Genomic DNA, 26,660 nt, shown 5'->3' with positions numbered 1-26,660 from the left:
CAGTGCTGTTAGGGAGTTCCAGAATTCTGACCCAGTAACAGTGAAGGAGCAGCAATATAGTTCAATTTAGGATAATGCGTCAATTGGAAGTAAATTAAAATATTTGGATTTCTTGGAAATGGATTAGAGTACTTGGATTTCATCTGCCACTGTAAATGGTGTAACTTTACAAATTCCATTCTTTAGAATCTCAACACCATAAATGCAAACGTAGGAACGCTCTTTGAGTTTTTCCCCAGAGCTTTCTCACATCAACTGAGAAGTGGACAAAGGTAAGAGTAATGGAAGCAGTGATTTGGTTCAGGATAACATGGGCGTGATCCAGACTACTATTTATGAATGACATATTGGAACTAAAACTAAATGGAATTCAAGAGGAGTGATATTAAACTTTTACTGAATCTTTCTTCAACCAATTTGACTATTGCCAAAACATTATAAAAAGTACAGAGCTGATGGAGAAGGTGGAAGCAAAATTAACTAGAATGATTCCAAAACTAAGAGGTCATACCAACCAGAAAAGTGACATGCATCTGAGGAGGTGAAGACCAAAAAGTAACCTGATGGAGATCCTCAAAATTATAAAAGATTTTGGCTAAGTAGTCATGGAAAAGAGAATGCCACTTGTTGATAAAACAATAACAAGGGCCTACAAATTCAATAGAGAATAAGTTTTTATATCCAGAAGTGGAAGACAGTAGAATTCACTACTGAATACAGTAACAGGCTGAGTAGCATAGACACATTCTTGGAGATATATGTTGATGGGGATAAACAAAGGAAATCTGTGTACTCCATAAATAGTGGGGAACACCTCTTCAACTGAATAGCCGGTTTCTGTGCTAATTACTTTGTTAACGTTGTGTCTAAGACGTAACAGAACTACCTTACCTACAGATGCAAGAATAGCAATAGCTATGATGAGACAACTAAAGAATATGTACAGCACTTTCACGGCCAGACTCAATGACCATGCAGTTTGACATTTACAACATCCAGGTCTTGAAGTCCTCTCTGCTTCATTGGAAAACAAAATTGCATCTGTAAGTTAAGGTGAAAAAGATTACAAATGTATTATTAAAACTACACCTTTAGAATTATTGTACGCATCTATTGTAAAATGCTGTTTAAAAGAGCCAGGAGACAGCAAGAACTGCAGATTCTGGAGTCAGAGACAAAACAGTATGGAGCTGGAGGAACACACAGGGCGGACAGCTTCTTTCCAGTAAACTTTCCTGCTCCTCTGGTACTGCCTGACCTGCCCCACATTGTGTTGTTTCTTGTTTAAAATAGCCATTTTGATTATCTCCAACTTGGATGACTAATTCTACTTTTCTCTTAGTGCAAATTGAAAAATCTTCATTTGAAAAAGTGACTTACTTTTCAAGGACCGTAACATCCCCCCCTCAGTGGTCGAGAACGCCCTCAACCGTGTCTCCCACATCTCCCGCAACTCATCCCTCACACCCCGTCCACGCAATAAGAACCAAAAAAGAATCCCCCTCGTCCTCACGTACCACCCCACCAACCTCCGGATCCAACGCATCATCCTCCGACACTTCCACCATCTGCAATCTGACCCCACCACCAAAGACATCTTTCCCTCCCCACCCTTATCTGCTTTCTGGAGGGACCACTCTCTCCGTGACTCCCTTGTCCGCTCCACTCTCCCCTCCAGCTCCACCACACCTGGCACTTTTCCCTGCAACCGCAGGAAGTGCTACACCTGCCCCCATACGTCCTCCCACACCCCCATCCCAGGCCCCAAGAAGACTTTCCACATCAAGCAGATGTTCACCTGCACATCTGCCAATGTGGTATACTGCATCTGCTGTACCCGGTGTGGCTTCCTCTACATCAGGGAAACCAAGCGGAGGCTCGGGGACCGCTTTGCAGAACACCTACGCTCGGTTCACAATAAACAACTGCACCTCCCAGTCGCGAACCATTTCAACTCCCCCTCCCATTCCTCAGACGACATGTCCATCCTGGGCCTCCTGCAGTGCCACAACGATGCCACCCGAAGGTTGCAGGAACAGCAACTCATATTCCGCTTGGGAAACCTGCAGCCCAATGGTATCAATGTGGATTTCACAAGCTTCAAAATCTCCCCTCCCCCTACCACATCCCAAAACCAGTCCAGCTCGTCCCTGCCTCCCTAACCTGTTCTTCCTCCCACCTATCCCCTCCTCCCACCTCAAGCCGCACACCCATCTCCTACCGACTAACCTCATCCCGCCCCCTTGACCTGTCCGTCCTCCCTGGACTGACCTATCCCCTCCCTAACTCCCCACCTACACTCACCTTTACTGGCTCCATTCCCGCCTCTTCGACCTGTTGGTTTCCTCTCCTCTATCCATCTTCTATCCGCCTCCCACTCTCTCCCTATTTATTTCAGAACCCCCTTCCTCTCCCCCTTTTCTGATGAAGGGTCTGGGCCCGAAACATCAGCCTCTCTGCTCCTATGATGCTGCTTGACCTGCTGTGTTCATCCAGCCCTGCGCCTTGTTGACTTACCCAACTTTTGTTTCATTGGGGGAGGGGGCAGAGGCTTTTTATGTGACAACTGAAGAACATATCATGCTTAACCTAGTGTTGGTATTAAGAATTCTCAAGTCGAAGTTAAAAGGCTTAAGTGAAATACATCTGCACTGTTCCAGCCCAAGAGTGCCGACCCATAGACAAAACAATTCAGGCCACATATAATGTAAAATCTAAGTTGTACACTTCAATTAATTTTAAACAAGGGTTGGAAATAGGGCAGTAGGACCACAGAAATGGTGTAAATACCTTTTCATTCGCATCCTGACAATTGCTGTCACAATATTTTGTTGGATTTAACATTTGGTGGCTGAAAGGGCAACAAGAAAAATGATATCTACTCAGAGAAACTGGGGGAAAAGAGGGTTTGCATAGAGGAGGTATTATGGGAAGGATAATCAGTTACCTATTCGTGGAGTTTGTGGGCTGCAAGGTGATGGGGCTCACAGAATCCCTACAGCGTGGAAACAGGCCCTTCGGCCCAACAAGTCCACACCGAACCTCACAACATCCCACCCAGACCCATCCCCCTATAACCCACCCAATCTACACCTCCCTGAACACTACGGGCAATTTAGCATGGCCAATCCACCTAATCTGCACATCTTTGGACTGTGGGAGAAAACCAGAGCACCCGGAGGAAACCCCCGCAGGCATGGGGAGAATGTGCAAACTCCACACAAACAGTTGCCCGAGGCTGGAATCGAACCCGGGTCCCTGGTGCTGCGAGGTAGCAGTGCTAACCACTGTGCCACCGTGCCAGCTGGTAGGGGGTTGGGCGTGTGGAGGCAGAGATGCCAATGTGCAAGGGGCAACATATTAGTTAGTAAGGTGTACAGTAAAGCATAAAATGGGAAAGGGACAATGTGGGAAAGGATTCATCCATGGTCAGGAGCACTCTGGCTTCAAAGTGGGGACAAGGTATGACCAGACCTGGCAATGGTCACTTCATATCCGAGGGGTTGGGTTGGGTTGGGAAGTAGTGGGAAAGACAGAGAGAAGTTGGGAAGAAGGAAACTTAGGTAGAAGGGCTGGGCGTGTTCCTGGGAGGCACAAAGCCTAAGGGGTTCACGGGAACGGCTGTCACAAAGAGGACTGAGATGTTCAAGGCCGCACCGACAGGCAGGGGCAGAGGGTGAAAACCACTGGCCAAAGATTGTCGTCTGCTGCTTTCCATCATGCTGGAAATCGAAATGACACAATGTGAATAAAAGTGGCAGTGACCACACCAGGAGTGGGCGAGGTAAGTGTTTCAATCCTTGAGGAAGGTGGCTGCAAGACCCATCAAACCGAGACTCATTCGAAGGTAACAACATCACACACAGACCTGTGGGGTCCCTAATCCCGGATGATAATGCATTCATTCCTTGTATGCTGTATATCTCACTGCACCACACATTACTGAGCACCTCATTCACACCATCACTTTTAGTCCCAGAGGCCAGGGAAAGACTCGGGACCTTTGACTAAAAGGAGCAACAGTGACAGCAAAACCCATCACCCTATTTACACTTTGTTCCTCTTGCTTCCAGATGCTGCAGCAGGCTCTCAATATTGGCATCAATCCATGATATGTCCTGTATAGGCATGAAAGTAGGGATCGTGCTGCAACAGTTACATTCAGAGCTACACGGAGCGTCAAGCAAACAGTTGTAATGCAAAACAAATAGCAGTTAAGCAACTGTGTGACCCCAAAGTGCCCTCAAAAGGTTCTTTTTTTTTTCTTTTCCTCTCAGTACATCACAGACTTGTCCCCGGTTCTGCAGCCGGGATGGAGGGATGACACTCATCAGTGGAGCCTGTTGACTTTGAAGGTTTGCTCAGGCAACCCTCCTCTGTTTGACTTCTAAGGGTAGAAAAGGCAGGCTCAGTGAGACGTTGGGGGTGGGCATGGGGGGTGGGGAGGGTGGCCACCTCTGAGGTGTCAGAGAGATTTTTGAGATAGCCTAAATATGGTTCATTCTTCAGCTTGGGTGTCTGTGCCAATGCCCTGTCTCCTTTCGAGGAGGAGGCACCTAGAGTGCATGTCAGGGTCCCCCTGTCCTGAGAATCAATGGCTGCGGTGATGGGGCGTGGGTGTGGCAGAACTGGAGGGTGCTAGACTGGTTCTCTGTGGCAGCTGCCAACCTCTGTACAGTGGCAGATGGTCACATGCTTGAAACCACTGGGTCTCCATTACAAAACTGCACTCTTACAGCTTCTGGATTAGTGATTTGGGAGGGTGGGGGAACAACAGTGAGTGAGGGAGGGAAAATGGTTCAGGCAACAGTAAGAGTGGCAGAGCATGAGACTTGGTGGGAGGAGTGCTTAGTAGCAGAGACAGAGTGAGAGTGAGGTAAAGAGTGTGGCACTTACCCTGACAGAGCAGGGTACTGTTCTTGTGCACTGCTGGCTGTTTCTCCAGTCCGTGAAGACCACACTGACACTGGGTGGCACACTCGGACCAGGCTGCCAGGCTGTGGAGATATTTCCTCCACTTCTGGTCCTCCGGGAAGAGGCCCATAAGACACAGGAGCAAAAGAAGGGCATTTATCCATTGAGTCTGCTCCACCATTCAATGAGCTCATGGCTGATTTGATAATCAGCAACTATATTTTCCTTCCTTATAGCCATAACCCGTGATTCTCTTCCTGATAAAAAAATTGTCTATCTCAGCAATGAATATACTAAAAGATCCAGCCTCCGCAACCCTCTACAGTAAAGAATTCCACAGATTCACTACCCTCTGAAAGAAAAAATTAATTCTTTCTCTGTCTTAAATATGATGTCGAGATGCCAGTGGTGGACAAAGTCAGAAGTCACACAACACCAGGTTAGAGTCCAACAGTTTTATTTAAAATTACAAGCTTTCAGAGTGCTGCTCCTTCTGACTTCTGACTCTGCCTTAAATAGATGACCCTTTATTCTGAGATTATGCCCTCTGGTCCTACTCTTCCAGAAGGGGAAACAATCTCTCCTTATCAACTCTTGTCAAACCCCCTAAAAATCTTAAACGTTTCATTAAGGTCTCCTCTGTTCTTTTAAATTGCATTCAGTACAAGGCCAACCTACTCCACCTTTCCGCATTAGATATCCCTCCATACCTAGGATCAACCTAGTGTACCTTCTCTGCAATACCTCCACTGCCAGTTTATCATTGCTCACCTAGGGGACCAAAACTGTTCACAGTATTCCAGGTGAGGTCTGATTGCACAGTTTTAACAAGGCTTTCATATTTTTATTCTATATTCCCTTTGAAATAAAGGCTAACATTCCATTTACCTTCCCTTTTACCCATCGGCCTTGGAGGGTGTCAGTTAGATAGATTGGCTGGATGGCTGGTTTGCAATACAGAGTAACGTTGACAGCATGGGTAAGTGTTCTGCCCCAACTGAGATTACCATGAATGACTCTCCATCTCTTCCCTCACCTGAGGCGTGATGACCCTCAGGTTAAACCATCACCAGTCACTTCTCTCTAAAGCGACAGTAGCCGTTCAGTATGTTACGGCTTTGGAACCTGGATGTTACCTTTGGTCATTCATGCACAAGGACTCCAAGTTCCTAACAGCTTCACCCATTCCTCTCTTTGCAGTCACTCGCTCAGTCTATTTCCTGCTTTTACCCATTCCTCACAGCAGTCATCATTTTCTACGCATGCCATTGCCAACACACTCAATTGTCTGCTTTATCTCCTTACAGAACAGAGCACGCAACATGGCGAGAGGCAGAGATCCGGGGGTGGTTGGAGTGGGGAAAGAAGAGATCCCTCCCTATCCTGCCCCCTCACCCCCCTCCAACCCGTTACAGGTACCTTCTTGCCCATTGATAATGTATGCTCACTTGCTCCACTGGAAAGGCAGTCTTGTTCCAGGAGAGTGCAGGTGTTAGCAGTGACCTGCCATGGGAACGTGAGCTTCCTGTGACAATGACTGTCAATAGAGGATTTTGATGGCCATCCCAACAGCCCCAAAAGTGGTGTCTCTGGCTGAGGGAGGGCAGCTGGTCCTGGTGTTCCTGTTGGTGCTGGTGTTGCTGCTTATCTTGTCCTTCATCTGCAACCATCTCCAAGTAAAGATCTGGAACTTTGTCACTGAGCCTTGGGAAGGTATAAATTCTGCTGACATTGATAAGGAGTAGCTAATTATATCTTACCCTGTCATCGATTGCACTGTAACAGCTTCAGAAGTAAGGAATAATGAATGAATGTGTTACACTGGGGACAAGATGTTAACTTTTCTTTTTAAAGTCAGTGCATATGTTTTCTTCCTTATATTTCCTGGCAGACATTTGGAGATAACTTTAAGAAGAAATCATTTTGCTTAATGCAAGGTTCGGCTTTGCATACAGTGGTACACATCAACTTTTCAAAAGAAAAGCCAAGTTAGAAGGAGCATCTGTTTTCAATCAGTTTAAAATGAACTCAGGCATTAAAGCATTCCTGATAATAGTAATTACCGTAGCTTTCTGTAAAATTACTTGACTTGTAAGAGCAAATGCTAACTGCAAAATGACACAACCTTGCAATGGGCATCGATTTTGTTTTTAACACAGCCACCAAATTTTAAATGTTTTCAGTGAGGCGGACTCGTCTAGGAAATAAATTTTTCAAGTCGGCAAGAACTACAATGACTTTTGCCTATTTCAGGTGCAGGGGTTTTGTAGGCTGTAGCGATGTCAGTCAGTTTATTGGTTTTAGAACTGGGGAATGACTACCGTAAGTTATGGCTTCTACGGTCTCATAAGTCAGTAGAAGCTCTTTGAAAGCTGTTTTAAGAAAAACACACCAAATTCCATCATTGCTTCATCACAAGAAGGCCTATTTCAAGGTTAACCATTTCCCAGTCAGGAACAGCAGGTTTTACTTGCCTTGTGGGCTGAGTTTTCTGGCAGACTTTGGGATGCGAACATTAGGAGCGAACGGATATCCTGTGGCCACATTTGCTGGTGTATTCCTGCAGCAGGCAACCTGCTAATTGGCTGGCTTTGTGCTCGCTGTCTTATTGAGGATAGAAGGTTGGTCCCAATGGTCTCTGCAGCTCTGAAGGATGCGGAATCTTCTAACTCAGTTCATGATCCATGACAGTGTATCAACATGGAGGCCTCTTTACCAACCATAGAGAACAGATGCAATGAAACCATCTGAAGGTATGAGGACCATTGATACTGAAGAAAAACCCCTCTGGAGGACTGAACACTGCCGTATTTCTACCCTGTAGCTCTTGTCGCTGCGACATGGATCCTCTGCCACTTATGGTCTTCGGAACAGCCTCAAAGAGGGAGCTTTGAATGTCAACACAGCAAAGGAGAGGGGAACAGGGTGGAGGGACTCTGCTAACAGGAACCACCTCAACTGGCTGTCCATCTCCATGCTGCAGGCAGCTAATCTCACTTCACATTACATTGGGAACTTCTTCATCAGTGAGAGTATATTGGGGACCCACATGGCTTCTCACTACATCCCCAAACTCAATCCCTATTTCAAGCCCATCACTAAACGCCAGTGCAATCTAGTTTCAAGGCTATTGTAAATGAGGAATATGTGATAAAAATTACAAGAAAACCTGTGCAAAGGTTCTAACAGGGATAGAATTGCTTACATGTGATTCTGAGCTGTGTAAAATTATTATTGCAAACTTGTAAGGAATATAAAACACATTTCCGAACGAGTGGCAATTATTGACATGAAGCTAGTTTGATAGGTTCTAGTGAAAGGTTCAGCACCAGGGAAATGCCACAGTGTTTGATAATTAGGTTCTGATCTGGATTTGATTTTCAAAGATCTGAACAGTAACTGTTCCAAAACCATATTTGCAGCTGTGTCATGCAACCCAGGATGATGCAATCCCTAAAGTAACAACTGTCCAGAAATGACTGAGACCTACGGGCCCAAAATGCTGGGAAGGGCAAAATCTGGCCCTGAGGCTATTATTTAACCAAGGCCTCTAGATGCGCCAGGTTTCCATTCCAGGTTGGCACAGTGTTAATTTTACTGGATGAGTAATCTAGAACCATGGACTAATGCTGCAATGAAACAAGTTCAAATCCACCAAGACAGCTAGAGGAATTTAAACTCAGTTGACTAATAAATCTGAAATAAATTGCTAGACTCATAAATAATGATTATGGAACCACAAGATTGTCATTAAAAAACTCGTCTGATTCACTAATATCCTTTAGAGAAAGGCATCTGGCACCCTAACCCTATTGGCCTACACTGCAAGCCCACAGAAATGTAGTTGTCTTAACTGCACTCTGCAATGGGCTAGTAAGCCACTCAATTTGTAGGTGACTCCTGCTCAAGGGTATTTAAGGATGGTCAATAAGTGCTGGCCTTACCAGTAATGCTCACATTCCAAGAATGAATTCAAAAAAGAATAGCCATACAATGTTAGCCTAACGGCAACCTTGTAAATGCTGTCAATTATTCTGAAAAATATCTGGTTCGCCAATGTCCTTTAGGGAAGGAAATCTGTCATCCTTACCTGGTCTGGCCTACATAGGACTCCAAACCCACAGCAATATGGTGGACTCTTGTTTTGTGGACAGTTAGGGATTAGCAATTAATGTTGGGCTACCCAGTGACACTTACGTCCTTTGAGTGAATTTAAAAAAGATAAATTTAGGGAAGGATTTAGAGCAGCCCTTGTTAAACCTGCAATAAACTTCTGTGGGCCTGGACACTGGCATGACTAACTTTCAGCTGTGCCAATCCAGTTTACTACCTGATGGATCCTGTGGAAGTTATATCGAGAGATGGTTTACGCTTTAGGAATGAAGTAGAGCAAGGTAATTAATTATCACGTGATCATTTATCTTTACATTCCCACCTCGTAGCTTCCTGAGGGGACAAACTGTAATGCTGTACTATATTTCTTTTTCACTTACTGGGCATTGCCACTACGATAGAAGGATCCAAAGTCTTTGCCAATTTTCAGTACCTTGGTAGGCAGTTACCAGTCACCCACATGGCATTGATACAGATCCATACTACCATGCCATAAGTGACACTTATTCCAACCCTAGGGGTGAGTCAATGGTTCAAAGGAGCAGATGTAAGTTAAATCCAGCTGCATTCCCCAGACTCTTAAAAGGGTGAGTTGCAATTCTGACACCATTTATTTAACTTAACCCTGCTACTAAACAAACTTAAAATATGAAAGTTACGATATTATTGTGAAGGAAATGGAAACAAAACATAAAAAAATGCTTTTACAAACCATTTTGTTCACATCTGAACGAATGCATCTCTTCTTCTTCTCCAGAGAAGTTGTTGTCTAAAATGCAACCATAAAAAATAAAAATAATGTAAATGTTGAAAGTCTGCATTAAACTCAGCAAATGCTGGAAATATTCAGCAGGTCTGAAAGCATCTAAAGAGAGAAGAGTTAACGTTTCCAGTTAATGACTTTTCATTAGAACTTCCATTAGTGTTCCTGTTGATTCCCAATTGTACTTTCTCCATTACATCTGTCATAAGCCAACTTGTTCTTTCCGTTGTTAATTTCTACCTCTTTTGTCATCCAGGGAATTCTGTATTTGTTTGCCTTCCCTTTTCTGTTAGAGAAAATATACCTTAACTGCACTTGAATCATCTGCTTTTTCAAGGTGGCACATTGTTCAGTTACAGTTTCTCCCGCCAACCTCTTATTCCAATGAATCCTACTCAGCTCTGTTCTTTCCCCATTAAAGTCAGCCTTTTGCCAACTGATTGCTGCTTCTTACACTACCAATCTCCCAGTCTATATTTAGGTACTTGAAGTCCCCCATTATAACTACACTATAATGTTGGCATTTCTCTATAATTTCCATGCAGATTTGTTCCTCTACATCCTTTCTATTAATTAACGGTCTACAGACTACACCGAGCAATGTAGTTGCACACTTTTTTATTCTGTAGCTCCATCCAAATTCACGCTGTCCTTGAACCCTCTGAAACATCTTCCTTTTCAACACTGCAATGCTCTCCTTAACCAATACAGCCACCCCTCCTCCTCTTCTTTCATTGCTCGTCCTTCCTGAACAGCTAACACCCAGTCACCCACCACCACCACCACCATCACAAACATCATAATTCCATATTCTGTAACTTTCCAATCTTATTTACCATACTCTGCGCACTTACATAGTAAAAGGTAAAGTCACTATAGTCTTTCTTTCATTGAAGAGTGACAACTGGTGGTGGTTTGACCTGAGGGTCACCCCACCTCAGGCAAGCACTTTCACGGTAACCTCAGCCAGAGTGGGAATTGAACCTGTGCTAGCCAACTGAGCTAAATCGACCCCCATTTACATAAATGCACAATAACTTTGTTTTGAACTTCATTTCTTTCTCCCCTATCCCTGTCCACTTATTATTCTCTATGTTAGTGCCATCTATCTCCACAAGTATTTTGCAAGTCCTGGTATTCTCCTCTACTAGTCTTTCCTGGTGCCCACAAATAGTATTGAAAACAGTTTTACTTCATTGATGATGGAGCACCGACTTCATGTGGTGTGCAAACATTTTGTTTCAATTCAGCAGGTCACAGGATTTAAAGGGTTACTAGTCTCATTTGCTAGGGAGGGCCATGAAGTGAAGTAGAAGGTAGTGTGCAACAATCTGTGTGATAAAAGGTGAGTCCAAGTCACTGCCTGGAATTTTCAGACGAGCAATGCTTTGTGAGGATACAGCTAAGCAGGAAGGCAACATTCGCTGTGTGACATCTCCTTTAAGAAAACGTGCAGATACATAAAACACTCAATAACACTATCAGAAAATAAGAACTTGCAGCAGAAGTAGGCCATTCAGCACCTCAAGCGTTCTGTCCTTCAATAAGATCATGGCTGACTCGGTTTGGCCTTAAATTCACATGACCCTTGACTCCCATTTCAATCAACAATCTGTCTAGCATGAATATATTCATTGACCCCATCTCTAAATACTAATGATCGTAGGAGAAGAAATGCTTCTTCATCTTCAACTTAAATGAGAGGTCCCTAATTTTTAAACTGTGTCCCCTGTTTCAGAGTCCCTCATGGCAGGAAGGATCCTTTCAGCATCATTCCTGTCAAGTCCCCTCAGAATCTTATGTTTCAATAAGATTATCTCTTATTCTTCTAAACTCCAAAAAGTACAATCCCAAACTAGACAACCTTTCTTCTGAAGTGTTTCCAGTGTAAGTGTGGCTTAATAAAGAATTCTTAAGTTGGCCATAACTGTACACGGTACTTTAGTCTCATGGTACGGGCTCACCAATGCCGTGTATAATTATAACTGTAGAGACATGGCTTACTGAATATGTAGATAAGCAGCGATGTGACTGTGACATTAACAGTCATGTGATAGTATTCTACTAAGAAGTTGGAATCTGTACAGCTCAGGACCTCTGTTCCTTGGCCTACAATTGTATACAATGCAACAGTTGACATCGTAAAACTATTCCTATGAAATCTGGCCTGAGCTTGCATTAAGACCCAAAGAATCCACGAGAATACAATGAAACAATAACAAGACTTCCCTACTTTTTATATTCTGTAGCCCTTGCAATGAAGGCCAACGTTCTATTTGCATTCTTAGTTACTTGCTGTACCTACAATGCTAACATTTTGTGAATCATGTGCAAGGACAGTCAGATCCCTTTGTATCACAGCATTCTATGTCTCTCCATTAAAGTAATACCTTCCTTTTCAATTTTTCTTGCCGGTTGGGACAGACTCACATTTTCCCTATTCACTGTATCGGCCAATTTTTGAACACTCACTTAACCATCTAAACCTCTTTTAAGACTCACATATCCTTTTCACAACTTTGTCTCCTACCCATCTTTGTATAACCAGCAAATTTAGCTACAGTATATTTGATCTCTTCAAAGTCAATAAATAGATGAGTGCCAATGAAAATTGTCATGACATTGAACTTTTATCCAGGCAACTGTAAAGTTGGACAGATGTCAGTCCTTCATTGATTCACTTATTCCATCATCGAAATGCCTACATCAAATTCAGCTTCAATAAGGCTTTCTGTTTATCAGTGTTATTTTCCCAACAATACATGGAATCGTTGAATGCACTTATGTCACCCCGGTGCAGAACAGGGGACACATTTTTAAGGTGAGAGGAGAGAGATTTAAAAAAAATACATGAGGGGCAATTGTTTTTTCAACATAGAGGGTGGTTCGCATGTGGAATGAACTTCCTGAGGAAATGGTGGATGCGAGTACAATTACAACATTTAAAAGACATTTGGATAAGTACACGAATAGGAAAGGTTTGGAGGGATATGGGCCAGGATAAGGCAGGTGGGACTAGTTCAGTTTGAGATTACGTTCCACATGGACTGGTTGAAGCAAAGGGTCTGTTTCCATGCTGTGACTCTACTATTCCTATGTAAAAATAGAACTGAAATTTACCCTATTAACAAATAAGAAGTATGTGAGCACCAGTATGGAGAATAATACAAATCCAATGCCATTTTTGCAGAAGCTTACACGGCATTTTTATTTTAGGACAAAGTTCAGTGTGTTCCCATTTTCAAAACAGTTCCTACTGCAAGCACTTAGCCACTCACATTCAACAACAGAACACGCCTTTAGCATATACACGTTCAGCAGATAACTGGGAATATTTAGCGTGACCATTTGGGGTAAGTCAAGAACTTAAGAACAGACCCCTGGTGCAGGTGGGCCCCTCACTTGAGGCCCGTCATTAAATCCTGCAGATAGTCATTAAACAAAACATGATCATTGGAGTAGGCAAATCCTTGTACTAGCCGTGCTCTTCCTTCTTTGTCCTGTATTCATCCAGCTGTTAAAATTGTTGGGGTACAGGAGTGAGAATGCCATGAGTGTCTCTCCACAGCAGGGGTAAGGAACTGGCTCAGAAATCTCTGGTGCAAGGATACTCGTTATATTTGTGGTGAGTTGAAACAGGCAGGAAAATGCTGAGAGCCTTGATCTCAAAGTCCTTTTGCACTAGAGAATTCAGGAGTTACACTATTTTGGTTTGTGTCACTGCAGATGTCACTGGTGTTGCTATGACAACACTCTGTGTGAGCAACAGAACTTCGTTTGATCTGTGTCCCCAAGTATTGCATTAAGGCCAATAATCATGTGGAAACAAGCCTCAGAAAATGCCTGGTCAGGTGACAAGAACACTTGCTCTTCATCAGTTTGGACTGTGTCGCTCCTGAATTCCCTTTACAAACTCACTAAACTAAGCTCTCAAGATTCGAGTACCTAGACGAGTGCTTGAAGTGTGCAGTGATTGCGCTGCAGGATACTGTGAATGGTGGCTATATTGGTAGGTACCAATTCTCAGCACATTGTGTTTCTCTGTGAAGAGGACAAACTTTGACAGGAGTATAACTTCAACCGACTAAAGCCGTGTAATACTATCAGTCGCTGCTGCCTTCAGTGCACATGCCTCCATAAATGTCATTCGGTAGGACGTTGTAAAGTGTTAGCATTTCAATTACCACTAGTTTAGTTGCATTCTCTCTGAATGTGGCATCCTTAAAGAGTACGCATCCATTCGTGATGAGTGAACAACATCTTGTCCTACTGGTTAAAGAGTTCTGTTTACAGATTATAAGGGTGCATAGTGCATGGACAAGGTAAAGAATGATCACCTTGTTGGGCATACTGGTCAGGGTGCTGATGGTTAGCATTCAGTATCAGCACCATAAATCACCTTCATTCCAGAGTCAGGGGGTTAAAAAAAGTCACTTGTACAATAATAGGCAGTGCATACCATGTTACTCCTGGCACATTATGGAGAACTGGGTGTGAGGAGTCATGATGACTAGCTGACAACAACGATAAAATCAGTAGCATATAAAGACCTCAAAGCACTTCTTGCTAGACACTGAAACTAGATCTCAGGTGGTCTGCTCACCTACTGACTGAAAGTTCTGCTTCCTGTCTCTCATTGTGTATTGGTTGCTGATCTCCTGCTGGGACTAAGACTATTTCTGAAATGTGATTAGCGGAGTATAAAAGAACTCTAAAACGTAAATTAAACACATTCTATTCTGCACCAGGCACAGCATCACATCCCATCTACATCAAACAAAAAAAGAATTTACCTGAACAGTATTCCATTTTCACAATATACAGGGGCTACAGCACATTTTCTTGAAATGTTTAGTGACTACTCCACATCACTCAGACACTACAGGTTTTCTATATTTTTAAAGAAATTAAAACCTCTCTCTGTGATTACTAAAAAGGCCAAGGGTACAGCCATGACACTTCTTCTGAGGCAAAGCCATAGGACTGAGGATGAATTTCTTCCAAAGGTGTGGATCCTGAGATGAGTAAACAGTTCTGTGCTGTGTCTGTGTGTGCACGTATGTGTGTGTGCGTGTGTGCGCGTGTATGCGTGTGCGTGTTCATGTGTGCGTGAGTGAGTGAGAGAGAGGGAGAGAAGAGTACCATGAGTCAGTAGGATGTTGCATTTTTTTGACAACATCCTTGAAGCATTTTCTCTGCCCTCATGGTAGACACTTGCCATGACAAAGCTCTTTACAGAGAACTTGTTTAAGGTGTCTGTATGCCTGGCATAAGACTATGTGGCTCAGCCATTACAGCAGATTAACCACAACCAGTGCCATAATACTGGAAGTGTTGGCCTGAGAGAGAACACTGATATAACAGTGCTTATCCTGCCACTGAATTTGTAGGATTTTGCGAATGCATCACTGTGGACATTTCTCCAGGGTCTTGAGGTGTCTGCTGTCCATTGTTCATGTATCCACTGCATCCAGAACAGCGTACAGGTTCTGTAGCTGATGAGATGTTTTTGAGGTCCTACTCATCACACATGTCCACTTGTGCTGTGATAAAAGTACCGCAGACGCTGCAGAACTTCAATAAAAAAAGGAAAGTGCAGGAGGAGCTCAGCAAGGTTGGCAGCTGCTGTGAAGGGAAAAATAGATTTAACTTTTTGGGTCAAATATGATTCCTCTTCAGCACTTGTTTGTTCTCCAAGTCATTTACTGATTGGATTAATTGAACCATTGAGAAAAATTATGTACAGAAGCCCTAAATTGAAATTAGTGAAAGAGATTATTCATTTGATACAATTTATGTATTTCTTACTAATTAAGACCTTTGAGAAAACTGAAGCTCAAAACAAAAAGACCCATGCTGCAAACTATTTTAAATTTTCCAATAGTAGTCTTTCCTCCTATTCTGAGGAGAGAGTGGCATTCAGATAGCACTCACAGAGACCTCAGCTTGTAGCAGCCCACTTATAATAAGAAAAAGGAACAGGAATTCCAGAACAACAGCTGCTCTTAAAGGCTGGAATTTGCCTTTAAACAGAAAGCTGTGATGTCCATAGAAACACGTGGCAACATTGCTCCTTTGATGTTGAGGAGTTGTGTTGCAGAAGGTACATCAAAGGAGGACAGCGTTATTTGAAACTGAAGCATACTCATCTGCAAAAAGCTGCACAGAAGGAGGTAACTGACTGAGTTCCTGCAATTCTTTCATATCTGGCTTTATATAAAAAGGTCTGATGGTTCCAGAAGCAAAACAGAACTGTTCCACAGTTATTCATATTCTTACAGTGGGGTTCCATTTCGCATGGCCCACACTTCAGTTTCAAACCTTGAAAGGTACAATATCAAACAACACACATACACCATTACTGTACCAAAGGTAGATTTTCTAGCATTAGAGGTGTCAACTAAGGAATTACTAACACTTAAGGTTATTATGAGGATTCTTAGTATGATCAGCATCATGGAAGCAAAGATTGGGTCTGCTCTGCTAACTACTAATCTTTGCCTTAAAAAAAAATCAATTTCAGCCATTTGTATTAAATCCCCAAAGTTTCTGTGAGAATTAGTGAAAATTTTCACTCAATTCCCATTGATTTCAATTTGGCAAGGACTCCACGTTAAATTTGATCAAATGCTACCTTGAAGTCAATCCAATCACTCTCACTTCCCTTCAAGTTCGGCTCTTTTGTCCATGTTTGTCCAAGCTTCCATGAGCTTAGAAACTGAATGGCCCAGACAGAACCCCAATTGAGCATCAATGAGCAGGTTATTGCTGAGCACATCCTGCTTGACAATACTGTTGATGAGACCTTCCAAAGAGCAGTCATTAGCAAAAATGGATTTGTCCCACTTTGTCTGTACAGGACAGCCCTGAGCAATTTTCCACATAATTGGGTACATTCTACCGATAGTGGTGGTGGAAAAACGTGGTGAGAGATGTGATTAGTTCAAGGGCAATCTTCAGTATTATTATTGGCTTATTATCAGGGTCCATAGCCTTTGTTGTGTCCGGTACCTTCAACTGTTTCTTGATAAACAGAGTAAATCAAATTGACTGAAGAGTGGTGTCTGTGTTCTGCGGACCTCAAGAAGAGGCTGTGATGGGTCATCCACTCAGCACTTCTGGTTGAAGAGGATGCAAATGCTTCAACCTAGTCTTTGTATTATTGTTCTTACCCTCTAATTGAGGATGGGGATATTTATGTCATCTGCTGCTTCTGTTAGTTCCTAAATTGTCCACCACCATCCACAACTGGTTTTGGCAGGACTACATTACTTTGATCAATTGGTTGTGGGATTGCATTGTTGTGTCCTTCCGATGCTAAACATTTATGAATCTGTCAATATTTTATAAAAATAACTAACAAGAATGGCTAGGGTTTGCAGAAGTTTGGTAAATATCTCTCATAATTTGATCTAGATATTAACTTCAGCTCAGAGATAGCAAACCTGCATTTAAATCAGGAGGTTGGTGAGTTCATTTCTCACACAAAGAGGCTTAAGTACATAAATTAGGCTGTTTCTCCTTAGCAGTATGAAGGAGTTCTAAGTGACCAAGGCCACGCTCCATATACGCACAATCAGCTTTACATAATGCTGGCAGTCTGCAGCTACCCTTCATGATCCCTGTCAATTGGCTCCGACATGTTACTGAGGTTACTGAGGGGAACCTGGAGGTCCTAGTGGTCGGGGCTACGTGTGATCGCTGACCACGAAGAATGCCGAGATGCTGGTGACAAATGGAGGACCAGAGGAGCAAGTGGCAAGCTGGAGTCACCAGGTAACCGCTCTGACTTAGATGTCTGGAATAGTGCCTTTTAGTTTCTGTCTGGCAGATGGGAGAATGGGTAAGTGCATATCAATGATGTAGATTTGTGAAAATAGGCCTCTCACCACTCACTGGTCAGAATCTCAACCCGCCTTTCAGTACCTGGTTAGAAAAGGAGACGTTTTGCTCTTGATGTTAAGAGGCTCCTCATTGGCAATTGGTGATTCTTCCAACTTTTTCACCAATGCCTACGTTATTCACGGCTGGGAAGACTCTGCCTTTCGATTCTACTCTCCTGCCTATGCAGAGGTGACTGTTCTTTACTAGCACCTGCTATTGTTCTTTACTAGTTGAAATGATTATTAAAATTAGGATCAGCCTGTGAAAACTTAGATGCAGGTCCCCATCACTCCAAGATGCTGGATATTAGAGTGTCCCTGTCTTGTGCAAATCCCAGCAGGGGATTGTGGTCTTGAACAAAAAGTTAATGAATAAGATTCCAATGGGCTACCGAATAAGTCTGAATTGTCTATGTTTAATTTTAATTTGTATTAGCATAACTGTAGTTTGAACAAAATGAGAAAACATTAAAGTTGAAAGCATAATTTTTGAATAGTGCTGGCAGTGACAAACCACACCAGCCAACAGCACATATTGGAAAGTTGTAGGCCCCTTGCCATTATTCTATGGAAAATTCAGTTCTTGTATTTCTGTGATTTTGCTTCACATAAAGTTATCTCCCAATAAGATTCCAGACTTCACACTTCTTTTAAAATTGTGTCTGTTTAAAAATTCTGCATATAGTTCAAACAAGTTATCAGTGGAATGAGTTGCATTGTACATCAAATGATTGGAAGCCACAGTACAGCTTTAATTTGAAATCTGGATTACATTTCCAACTCCAAGAAAAATCTCCTCTGAACCAGATACCTGGTAGTAATAATAGCAAGGCTTTAACTGATTGCTAAATTAAACTCTCTACTCCAAATACTTTCTTCCTTCATTTTTGCCCTATCCCTTACACAGGGCAGCAATTCCTTTTAATAAACAATATTTGATCCTGAACTTCTAGTGGGGTCCTATGTTTCAGGAATGAGTTAGAAAACTGAAAATATCACTCCTGCGCCAAATTTGGTTCATGCTATTTTCACTGTATATCTTTCCTGCTCCTATCAGATGAATGGGCAATTGGAGCCTTGTTAACAGTAAATAAGGATTTTCCCAGTCACTTCCAGTTTCCTGATGCAATGGGGGTAGTGTGGGGCAAGAGATGATTGAGAGGAGGTGTGTGTGTGGGGGGGGTGGGAAACTTTAACTGCCTGGAGGGAGCCAACCAGCAAAAGGCTGGGTGATGGTCAGTAGACAACTACATGTGCTCCTTGTCTGACATGGATGGGTCCAAGTAAAGGTCATCTTGTGCAGGAAATTCCACGATATTCCCCCAGCACCTCCCTGCCACCAACATCACCGTGGCATTTTGCCAGCCTGTTTTCCACAGTGAATGTGTCTCCATGCCACCAGTCTAAATTCTAATGAGTGACTGTTAACCCATGGGTCAGATCCAAGACTGAGAGACAGTCTGGGCTCCTATTTTCTGCCCACAAAGTGAAAATTCAGACCAAAACTACAGAATTACACCAATGACTGTACAGGTATCGACAGATTTACAGTATCAATTGTAGCATGTTGAAAGTAGTTTTTGACAATAGCTTCTCAATTGGGGACGTGTAAATAAAGTTAGTTTAATAATTGCTGTGCGCTGTTGATCATGTGTTAGTTTTGGTATAATAAAACAATGTAAAGATGATGATGTGGAAAAAGATGGGCAGAATGGCGCCACAGAAAATTGGGCAGTGTGGTGGCTCAGTGGTTAGTACTGCTATGTCACAGTGCAAAGGTTCGATTCTACTCTTGGGCAACTATTGGTGTGGAGTTTACACAGTCTCCCCATGTCTGCGTGGGTTTCCTCTGGATGCTCCGTTTTCCTCATGCAGACCAAAGATGTTAGGTGCATTGGCCATGCTAAATCGCCCATAGTGTCCAGGGATGTGCAGGCTAGGTGGATTAGCCATGGGAAATGCAGGGGTTACAGAGATGGGGTGAGTCTGGGTGGGATATTCTTTAGAGGGTCAGAATGGATGTGATGGGCTGAGGGGCCTGCTTGCAGTTTCATGTAGTTAAATTATTTGAAAGAGGAGGTCTGATAAAAATGAGGCGCAGGTTCATAGTTCCTTGAAGGTGGAGTCACAGGGAGATAGAGTAGTGAGAAAGCTGTTCGGTGCCCTTGCCTTTGTTGACTTGCTAGCCGAGCTGGCTTGTTTTCATTCAGATGTTTCGTTGCCATGCTAGGTAACATGATCAGTGAGACCTCCGATGAAGGGATGTTGTTCTACTCCATGTGGAATTTATACTGCCCGGTCCATTATGGTGAGTACTGTCATTTCCAGTTTTGATCTGTATGGGTTTGTATGTGTACAGATCAAAACCAGAAATGACAGTACTCACCGTAACGGACTGGACAGTATAAATTCCAAGCGGAGTAGAACAACATTGCTTCATCAGAGGCCTCACTGATGATGCCACTTAGCATGGGGACGAAACGCCTGAACAAAAACAAGCCAGCTCAGCGAGCAAGTCAATAACCTCATCCACAACCCGAGCTATAGATCTTTGTTAAAACTTTAAAGCGCTTGCCTTTATTGGTCAGTGCATTGAGTATAGGAGTTGGGAGTTCATGCTGTGGCTGTGGATATCGACAGGCCACTTTTGGAATACGGCATTCAATTATGCTCCATGTTATAGGAAAGATGTTGTGAATCTTGAAAGGGTTCAGAAAAGATTTACAAGAATGTTACCAGGACTGAAGGATTTGAGCCATAAAGAGAGGCTGAATAGGCTGGGGTTATTTTCCCTGGAGCATCAGAGGCTGAGGGCTGACCTTTATAGAGGTTTATAAAACCATATGGGGCATGGGTAGGGTGAATAGTCAAGGTCTTTTTCCCAGGGTGGGGGAGTCCAAAACAAGAAGGCATAGGTTTAACTGAGAGTGGAAATATTTAAAAAGGACCTCTAACAGGCAACTTTTACATACACAGGGTGGTATGTATGTGGAATGAGCTGCCAGAGTAAGTGCTGGAGGCTGGTACAATTACAACATTTAAAAGACATCTGGATGAGTACATGAATAGGAAGGATTTAGAGGGATATGGGCCAAATGCTAGCAAATGGGACTAGATTAATTTAAGATATCTAGTCAGCATGGACGAGTTGGACTGAAAGGCTTTTATGCTGTACATCTCTATGACAGCGTGATAAACCTCCTATGGGCCAAATTCTTCCTATAGTCTCAAGTAAAAGACAGAAAGGAACTGAAGGATTTCCAGCATCGTACAGCCCAATAAAAAGCTGGCAAGGATCTTCCAAATCAATCTATATCACAGTCCCCATCATTAATTTCAGCTGGTAGTCAAAAGTCAGGTTTAACACAGTCAGAAATGTTAAGAAAGTAGAATCAGGTTAATGGAAATGGAAGGAGATTCCAAATGGCAAGAGAAAGCAGCCAATTAGATTGAAAGTATATCAAGTGGAAGAAGTTATTATTTTCATTCTTTCTTGCTAAATGATAATATTTTGTTAAAAACACACTAGTGTTAAGTTTTTTTTTAAACTGTGAAATCAATCCAGTAGCATTGCTCATATGTGTGTCTGGTTGTGATTAGTAAAAATAAGTAGCAACCCAAGCTTAAATTTTCAGTATTATCAATGCTAGTTTAATCATGGGCAATTCTAGAAACATATATATTAAAATATTAAATGGTACATGTACAAGCTCTATTCAAATGAGGAGTGAATGTAAAAAAGGCTAGATCTCAGCATTTTATTATATTTCCCTCACTGTTGGGATGTGTAAACAAAGTAAGTTCAATAACATTTGTCTGCAGTTGAGCATGTGTTAGTGCAATACACAACAACTATCAGCTCAGCTCTTCTAATACATAGTCGGTGAGTATTGGTAGAGGTTATAACCAAGGTCACGCTTGTCCTCACCGAAATTCACAAATATTCTGTTTCTAGTTGGGACCTCGTAATTGCAGAAGCACCTGATATTCACCATGCAAATGTGGTAGGATATTTTGTAGATCAAAAATTCTACAAGAAATTGTGCTCTCAATTGCTTCCTCAGATTTGATCAGATGTAACGTGGGCTCAGCACCTTGAAACACTGGAACAGCCGCACTCGTTCAGCCCTTCAAGCTTGTTTGGTCTTTCAAATAGATCACATTGAACCTGCATCCTAACTGCAGCGACCCACACTTATGTCATAGCACTCCATAATCAGACCTCTCAAATGTTAATCTCTCTCTCTGTACCTTCTCTGTGGCTGTAACACTGTATGCTGCACTCTGCCCTGCTACCCTGATGTACTTTGTATGGTACAATCTGCCTGCATAGCACGCAAAACAACACTTTCCATTGTATCTCCGTACATGTGACAACAATAAATCAAACTCCTAACTGGATCATAGATTTCACATTATTAATTGAGTTAGCATCTATTGCTGTTGTTGGGACAGAGTTCCACATATTTACTGTCCTTGACAAGAAGATGCATTTCTCCTAAATGGTGAAACTCTAATTTTTAAGAAAAAATCCAAAAGTAAGGTCTTAAAAGTAAACAAGGAAAACTACAAACATATGAGGCGCAAGTTTACTGGGGTGGATTGGGGAAATACTGCTGTTAGTATTTAATGAATTTATGCATTGTTTATAACATACATTGCTTTAAAGCATAGAAATTCAACAGGAATTGCGAAATATCCATGGCTAACAGATATGCTTAAAGAATATATTAGACCAAAGGAGAAGGCAGATCAAGTTACCAAAATGTAGCAAGCCTGAAAATTAGGGGCAATTTAGAATTTGTCAAAAGATTATCAACAACTTGGTACAGAAAGAGAGATTAGAATGTGAATGTAAACCAGCAGGAAACCTATAAAAAAAACTCAAAGCTCCTATAGGTATGTAAAAAGGAGAAGATTATCAAAAGCAAAAGTGGGTTTATTACAAGCAGACACCGGAAAATGTATAATGGGGAATAAGGAAATGGCAAGAAGATAAATAATTACTGTGTCTATCTTTGTGGACAAGATGAAAGAAATCTCAGAAATAATAGATCCAAGACATTAATGGGAAGAAATTAGTTTTTGTAAGAAAGTGGTACTGGAGGAATTAGTGACACTGAAAGTTGGCAAATCCTAGGGACCCATAAAATCTACATCCTAGAATGTTGATAGAGATGGCCACAGAGATGGTGGATTGTAAAGGTGATCATCTTTCAAAATTCTATTGGTTTGGGACTGTGTTTGCAGGTTGCAAGGTTGCAACTGTAACTGCACTATTTCGACAATGGAAGAAGGGAAAAAACTCCAGACCTGTTAGCCCAATGTCAGCAGTTGGAAAATACCAGAATCTATAACAAAGGATGTGATAAATGGACACCTAGAAAATAATGATTTGATTGGACTATGCCAACATAGATTTATGAAGAGGATATAACATTTGACAAATCTGTTTTAACATGTTTCTAACTGAGTAGATAAGGGGAAACCACGAGATGTGGTATTTTTGGGTTTTCAGATGACTTTCTATAAAAGACTCACAAGAAGTTAGTAAACAAAATTAGAACTCATCGGATGAGGGTTAATGTTCTGGCATAGGTTGAGGTATTATGAACTGAAAGAAAACAGTAGGAATAAATAGGTCATTCTCAGGTGAGCAGGCTGTAAGGTCCTAGTGTGGTGTTGCATGGATTAGTGTTTGAGCCACAGCTTTTCCTACTCTATATCAATGTTGTATGTCTGGAGCAAAAGTAATGTATTCAAGTTTGTGGATACCACAAAGTAGGTGGGAATGTATTACATGAGAATGTTGCAAAGAGGTTTCACTTGGTTTTGGACAGGCTGGGTGAGTGGGCAAGAATATGGCAGACAGACTATAATGTGGATATGTGCAAGATTTACCATGTTGGTAGGAGGAACAGAAGTGAACAGAGTATTTGTTAAATGGTGTGAGCTTGAGAAATGTCTAATGTAATTACTAAATGGTGTGAGATTGGGAAATGTTCACATTTAATAAGAACTGTGTTTCCTTGTTAATAAATCACTTAAAGCAAACATGTATGTACAACAAGCAATCAGGAAGGCAAATGGTATATTGACCTTTATCTGAAGAGGATAGGAGTACAGGATTCAATAGTATAGAACCTTCATGAGACGTTACCTGGAAAAGTGTGTGGAGTTTTTGTTCTGTTAGCTAAGGGAGGATATACCTGCCATAGAGGTAATGCAAAGGAGGTTCACTTGACTAAACTATGGGAGGACGAGTCTATGAGGCAATTCAGGAGCTGGGCCTCTATTTTCTACAGTTTAGAAGACTGAGAGTTTATTACACTGAAACTTAAAGCACTCATAAAGAGATAGACAAATTAGAGGCAGAAAGGATGTTCCCTCTGGCTGGTGGGTGCTCTAGAACCAAAGGTTACAATCTCAAAATAAGAGTCATGCCATTTATTACAGAAGTGAGGGAAAATCTTCACTCAGACAGTGGTGAATCTTTTGAATTATCTGTCCCAGAGACCTTCAGAAGCTCAATGTTCAAGATTGAGATAGGTGGAATTCTAGATACTAAAGATATCAAGGAATATGGGGATGGTGCAGGAAGATGGTGTTGAGGCAGATGATCAGCCATGATCGAGAATGGCAGAGCAGGGCATGGCCTACTCCTGCTCCTGTGTTCTTGTTCTCCCACCAGCAGAAAAAGTTTATTTCTGAGGTTGTTGACTTGCTCGCCGAGCTGGCTTGTTTTTGTTCAGACGTTTCGTCGCCACGCTAGGTGACATCATCAGTGGAGCCTACGATGAAGCAATGTTATTCTACTCCGCTTGGAATTTATACTGTCTGGTCCGCTATGGTGAGTACTGTCATTTCCGGTTTTGATCTGAATGGGTTTGTATGTGTACAGATCAAAACCGGAAATGACAGTACTCACCGTAACGGACCGGACAGTATAAATTCCGAGCGGAGTAGAACAACATTGCTTCATCAGAGGCCTCACTGATGATGCCACTTAGCATGGGAACGAAACGCCTGAACAAAAACAAGCCAGCTCGACGAGCAAGTCAACAACCTCACCCACAACCCGAGCTACAGATCTTTGCCAAAACTTTAAAGTTTATTTCTGCCTACCCTACCAATTGTGTTCAAAATTCTAAAATCCTTAATCAAATTACTTTTTGATTGATGCCAGAGAACACAAGCCTAGTTGAACTTCCTGAGAGCGTAGATGAAGCAAGTATAATTGTGGGGTATAATTGTATAATTCAGAAAGGGTTTGAGAAAAACACCTGAAACATAAAACAAAAATCACAGAAGTAGGGACACATGTGAAGGAATAGGATAATGTGATTTCCTCTACAAATAGCCGGCCCACACACAGCAGGTCAAATGACCACTGTCTGTATTGTAACCCTTCGGTGACTCAAGTTGATGTAAATCTCTCCTTGTAATTTAACTTTTGAACTCCTGGTAATATCCTGGTGCACCTAAAATGCATTCTTTCCCAGAACAATGTATATTTTCCAAGATGCGATGCCAAGAACTGTAGACAGTGGTCCAGCTGTGATCTAAGCAAGGCTTTGTCTAGCTGCAGCTATATGATCTATCCTACTAGTTATTAAATGATAACATTCCACTAGTTATTTGGATTATTTAGGAAAAGGAGTTGCTTTAGTGTTAAAATGACACATTTAATTGATTAGTGTAATTTCTTTTGACAAGAATGCTCCATCCTCAATGCTATTCACAAATATTATATGCACAATGTTTTAACAATTACAAACTGACATTGCATTAAAAATTACATGACAAATCATCTTGTTTCACAATAACTGTGCTACAGTAGAAATTGTTCTGAAAATGATTAATACAATCCGACAGCAACAATGATGACATAATAGGGTAACAATCAAACTTAATCCAACATCTAAGACAAGCACTTGGCTGCTGTAAAACGTCTTGGGCTGTACTCGCAACAAGAATGAGAGCGCAGTAACATGCAAATAAAATATAAACGTATGCATTTTAATACTGACCACATTAATAGAGTTGCAATGATGAAAAACGAGTAATGAAACAAAAAAGCTGCGTGCACAAACTTTTCAGCAAAATGAAACGGAGATAAAGTACTAACCTTTCATGTTCTGTTATTATACTCTATCTGCAATAAACGCCTGTTGCATCTCACCATGAAAAAACCTTCCTTGCAGAGTTAGCCAGACAAGAACTTCCTGTAATTCAATAAAGGTTCAAGATAACGTTGAAATGAACATAAGCACAGAAAGACGAAGACAGGCAATTTGTTGCAAAAAAAAACTAAACAGTCTGAAGTATAGATTTAATTATGATCGTTTTATTTATACATTTTAAAAAGATTACAGACTTTTTTGATTTTCAAAGTACGTCATGATTACATACCTAGCTTTCGGCTAACTTTCCTTCATGAAAACATGTCTGAGAAACGCAGACTGCAACTAAAATCTTGCACTAATCTTACTTGTTCTGGAGCCTAAATAAACATCCTCACTTTTTGAAAAAAAGGCTGGACGTTTTTGCCCAGGCGATATGTTTCACGTTTGGAGAACCGTGACCTTGGCTCATTTCACTCAAATATTTCCAGGGAAGCAGCGACCATGTTGTCAGTTTGCAGGGTAACCGCAGTTGGGGGACGCTAATTGTAAACAAATGCATTTGAAATGACAGTGGGTTAAAAAAAAAAATCACTTTATATTAAACGTTCAGAACAGAGCTTTTAAAGTATGTAAAAGTCATCGTTCAAAGTTCCTTTCAGCCTTATTGGAAAGAAAAGTCTAGCAATATACAAAGTGTAAAGAGACATATATATGCAAAACTCATCCCTTAGAAACTAACGTGAAAAAAAAACATTTTTCAATGCCTGTTCTCCTAATGCTTGTCAACATTAGAAGATAATATTCTCAACAATTCCCGGCAAGTTTATAAAACTAAAACTCATCATGTTCAGGATGTACATT

At 41.7% G+C, this 26,660-nt stretch overlaps 1 protein-coding gene across 3 annotated transcripts in view; it reads right to left on the bottom strand.

The window, feature by feature from the left end:
- Positions 1-26,660, bottom strand: part of scara3 (scavenger receptor class A, member 3) — a 57,657-nt gene that overhangs the window by 30,828 nt on the left and 169 nt on the right. The window contains exons 1-4 of one of the 3 annotated variants that reach the window (XM_048596902.1): positions 26,195-26,648; positions 25,802-25,898; positions 9,740-9,796; positions 892-1,041 (exon numbers count right to left, since the gene is read on the bottom strand). In XM_048596902.1, the coding sequence (XP_048452859.1) occupies positions 892-1,041; positions 9,740-9,796; positions 25,802-25,808 (214 nt within the window). In that variant the 5' untranslated portion in view covers positions 25,809-25,898; positions 26,195-26,648. Of the gene's footprint in view, positions 1-891; positions 1,042-9,739; positions 9,797-25,801; positions 25,899-26,085; positions 26,649-26,660 lie in introns of those variants that run through there. The other 2 variants (XM_048596901.1, XM_048596900.1) reach the window with 2 other exon arrangements.

The sequence above is a fragment of the Rhincodon typus genome, chromosome 5, assembly GCF_021869965.1.
Source record: "Rhincodon typus isolate 14 chromosome 5, sRhiTyp1.1, whole genome shotgun sequence".
NCBI lineage: Eukaryota > Metazoa > Chordata > Chondrichthyes > Orectolobiformes > Rhincodontidae > Rhincodon > Rhincodon typus.
This window is presented reverse-complemented; position numbering and strand designations above follow the sequence as displayed.